Raw genomic sequence first — 2,762 nt, forward strand, 5'->3', positions numbered from 1 at the left:
CCTTAAGGGTTTAAGCTGCACATAGTCCTGTCATAAAACAATTTCAGATAACTGGAATGTAAGTGTGGTGAATTGATTTAATAAAACAGAGGATGACTGTGGAGTGGTAGGCTGTAAAAAGTTGACTGAGAATAAAGTGGAGGAAATGGAACAGGAAACACAAGGAGACTAGACAGGAAATAAAAAACACAAGAACACCAAACAACAAAACAGACAGAAAAKATTACCTGCAAAGAACCAGAAAACACTAACCAAGACACATGACACACTCACCACTTTCTGTTTCTGTTTTCCTGAGGAAAAAAAAGAAAATTTAAGTAAGTGCAAAAAGACAGCAAGTTTGAACTGTATGAGACAAACCAGAACCAGAGAGATGAAATTAGACTTCAGTGTTTCAGGTGTAACTGTGTGACTGACCTGCAGAGTTTGGGTTTGGTTTAAATGTGCCSGACACCATTTCTCCCAGACTAGAGGAGGAGTTGGCACTGGATTTACTGCTGCRTCAAGGACACACAACAAAAGACAAAAATGGTCAAATAATGGAAAACACAAAACAACCACCAGATCATCAAAAAGCAAGTCATTTTAGTAGGGATGSAGCGATATGAAAATTTCAGCCGATATCGAYATCCGATATAATTATTGGTGTTATGGYCGATAATCGATATTTACCGATATTACACAAGCACACAAATTATATTATACATATACGCACAAACACACTTGGGTCTTTTTTTGATACAGTAAATAAACAACCAGACCTCTGACATGGCTCTATACTTCAGTTATTCCTGACAGCGCAGCATCAATATCACTATCATGATCAAACAGATGCTCAACCAACCGTCTCCCCTCCCAAAACACAAACACAAACACAAAGATAAAAAGTGGGAAATCAATATCGGACATTAATACCGGCCCTGTTTTACATATCGGACTGATAACGATTTTCTAAAAAATGACCAATATCGGACCGATACCGATGTCAATACCGATACATCGTGCATCCCTACATTTTAGGAATTACAAAGAAAAAAAAAGTAGCTAAACCAAAATATACTGTTGGTTTATATCATTTCTTTGAACTAAATAACAGAGAAAACAGGTGATTTATGAGTTATTTGTGTATAAAGAAGAAGATAATGAGCTACTCTTTAAGATGCTGCGGCTGCAGACAGAAACACTTTTGTATCGAGCCACACATTTTAGCAAAACAACTCGAGGTGTCGAGTCCTCTGTTGTTTAGCATCACTGATCACCTTGCTGGCCAGAACCCAGCAGCTCCATCTGATGGAAACTGTTGGTGTGGCTGCAGTCCAGGTACCTGAGAGAGGCTGGAGCACACAGCACAAATTTGGACGTCATCCACAGATCTCCTGCTCAGCTGCCAGCCTCTACTCATCCTCAAAGTGTTTCTCTAAACACCGCAGTTTCATCCTCATGAGTACCCAGGTTTTCCCTTTTTCAATTCCCCTACCTATTTAGGAATAGAACCTCATGAAAATAAAAACAAACNTTCTCAGGATCCCGACTTTGGTTCTCAGGATCCTGAGAACCAAAGTCAGTATTCGTTATTTGTTTTTTTTTCTCCCATGTCCCCTCGCGGGATCTATAGTACGGTGGTTAGAGTGGGAATGGTTATTTGTCTGTGTCCCTGTGATGGACCTGGGATCTGTCTTGCCCCGCCTCTCACACAATCACTGCTGGAGACAAACATCATACTGGGTGAACAGAAGTTTCAAGTGTGGGGTGAAAATCCTCCACCTCAGACCGTTCAGAGATGTAACTCTCTGCGATACTGTGGTCACTCTCCATGTAGCATCAATTATGCTAATGCTAGCTGCCTGTCACTTCTCTCGTCCTGGCCACACCTCCGCTCTCTAACCCCCCTTCCCCTACCCACACCCCCTCCCCTACCCACTTTGATGCATTTTTTCAAATTTTGCCTTGGGGCGGAGTTACCTTTTCACAAGGGGGGTAAGATACACTTTAACAAGGGGCACATTATTGTTTCTAATTTCAAACCTTGCTCCAATTTTTCAGACTTATACGATTTACCAAGAAGCCTGTTGCCACAGCAACAGCAGAAAGGGAGGCGAGGAGCATATTTCTATGACGACTGACTCCAGCTCTGCTGCCACCTCCTTCACAGTTTAAACAGCACTTCTAAATGACAATCAATGAGCATGCTTTTTGGATTTTTACTGTCGTGTCTGTAAACACTGAAGAAGAAAAGTGCTCTGCTGTATTGGTGATGGAAAACTGTCTGAGTAAAAACAACACGAGTCAGAAGTGTTGAAGGTCCTACCTCGTAACCTTTCAGGGATGGTCCCACCAGGACCACCGGTCTCATAGAGGGAACCACATCATACGGAGGAACATGCTCAGTCTGGAGGGGTGKGAGTGCACAGCCACAGTCAACTTATTATCTTCTATAAATGTCTACAACAAAATAAAGTTTCATAAAACTGCATCTCTGCCACAAGATACAGGGTATATTTTACTGTTTGTTTTAACTCCTGCACTGAAAATATCTCCTTATCCACAGGTTTCTGTAAACCATTTCTACTTGTACTTCCTGTACGCAAAGCAAGAACCAGATGTTCATTCAGAGAGTTAAGATGACAACAAAACCAGTTGGTTTTTGCTTGAACTGGAGGTTTGAGCAGTTCGATCATGAGTTTGGGTTCAACTTAGGGCTGGGCGGTATGACCTCAAATTCATATCACGGTATAAATTATATAAATTCACGGTTTGGTTCG

The 2,762-nt window shown here is 41.5% G+C and overlaps 1 protein-coding gene across 1 annotated transcript in view; it reads right to left on the reverse strand.

Moving 5' to 3' along the window:
- The window catches only part of LOC106536644 (voltage-dependent L-type calcium channel subunit beta-4), a gene marked incomplete at its 5' end in the record, with an annotated part of 36,829 nt that overhangs the window by 14,163 nt on the left and 19,904 nt on the right, over window positions 1-2,762 (reverse strand). Inside the window, 2 exon segments of the mRNA XM_014033958.1 lie at window positions 274-293; window positions 418-497. Of these exon segments, the coding sequence (XP_013889412.1) occupies window positions 274-293; window positions 418-497 (100 nt within the window).

This window comes from Austrofundulus limnaeus, unplaced genomic scaffold, assembly GCF_001266775.1.
Source record: "Austrofundulus limnaeus strain Quisiro unplaced genomic scaffold, Austrofundulus_limnaeus-1.0 Scaffold1911, whole genome shotgun sequence".
In the NCBI taxonomy this organism is placed as follows: Eukaryota; Metazoa; Chordata; class Actinopteri; order Cyprinodontiformes; family Rivulidae; genus Austrofundulus; species Austrofundulus limnaeus.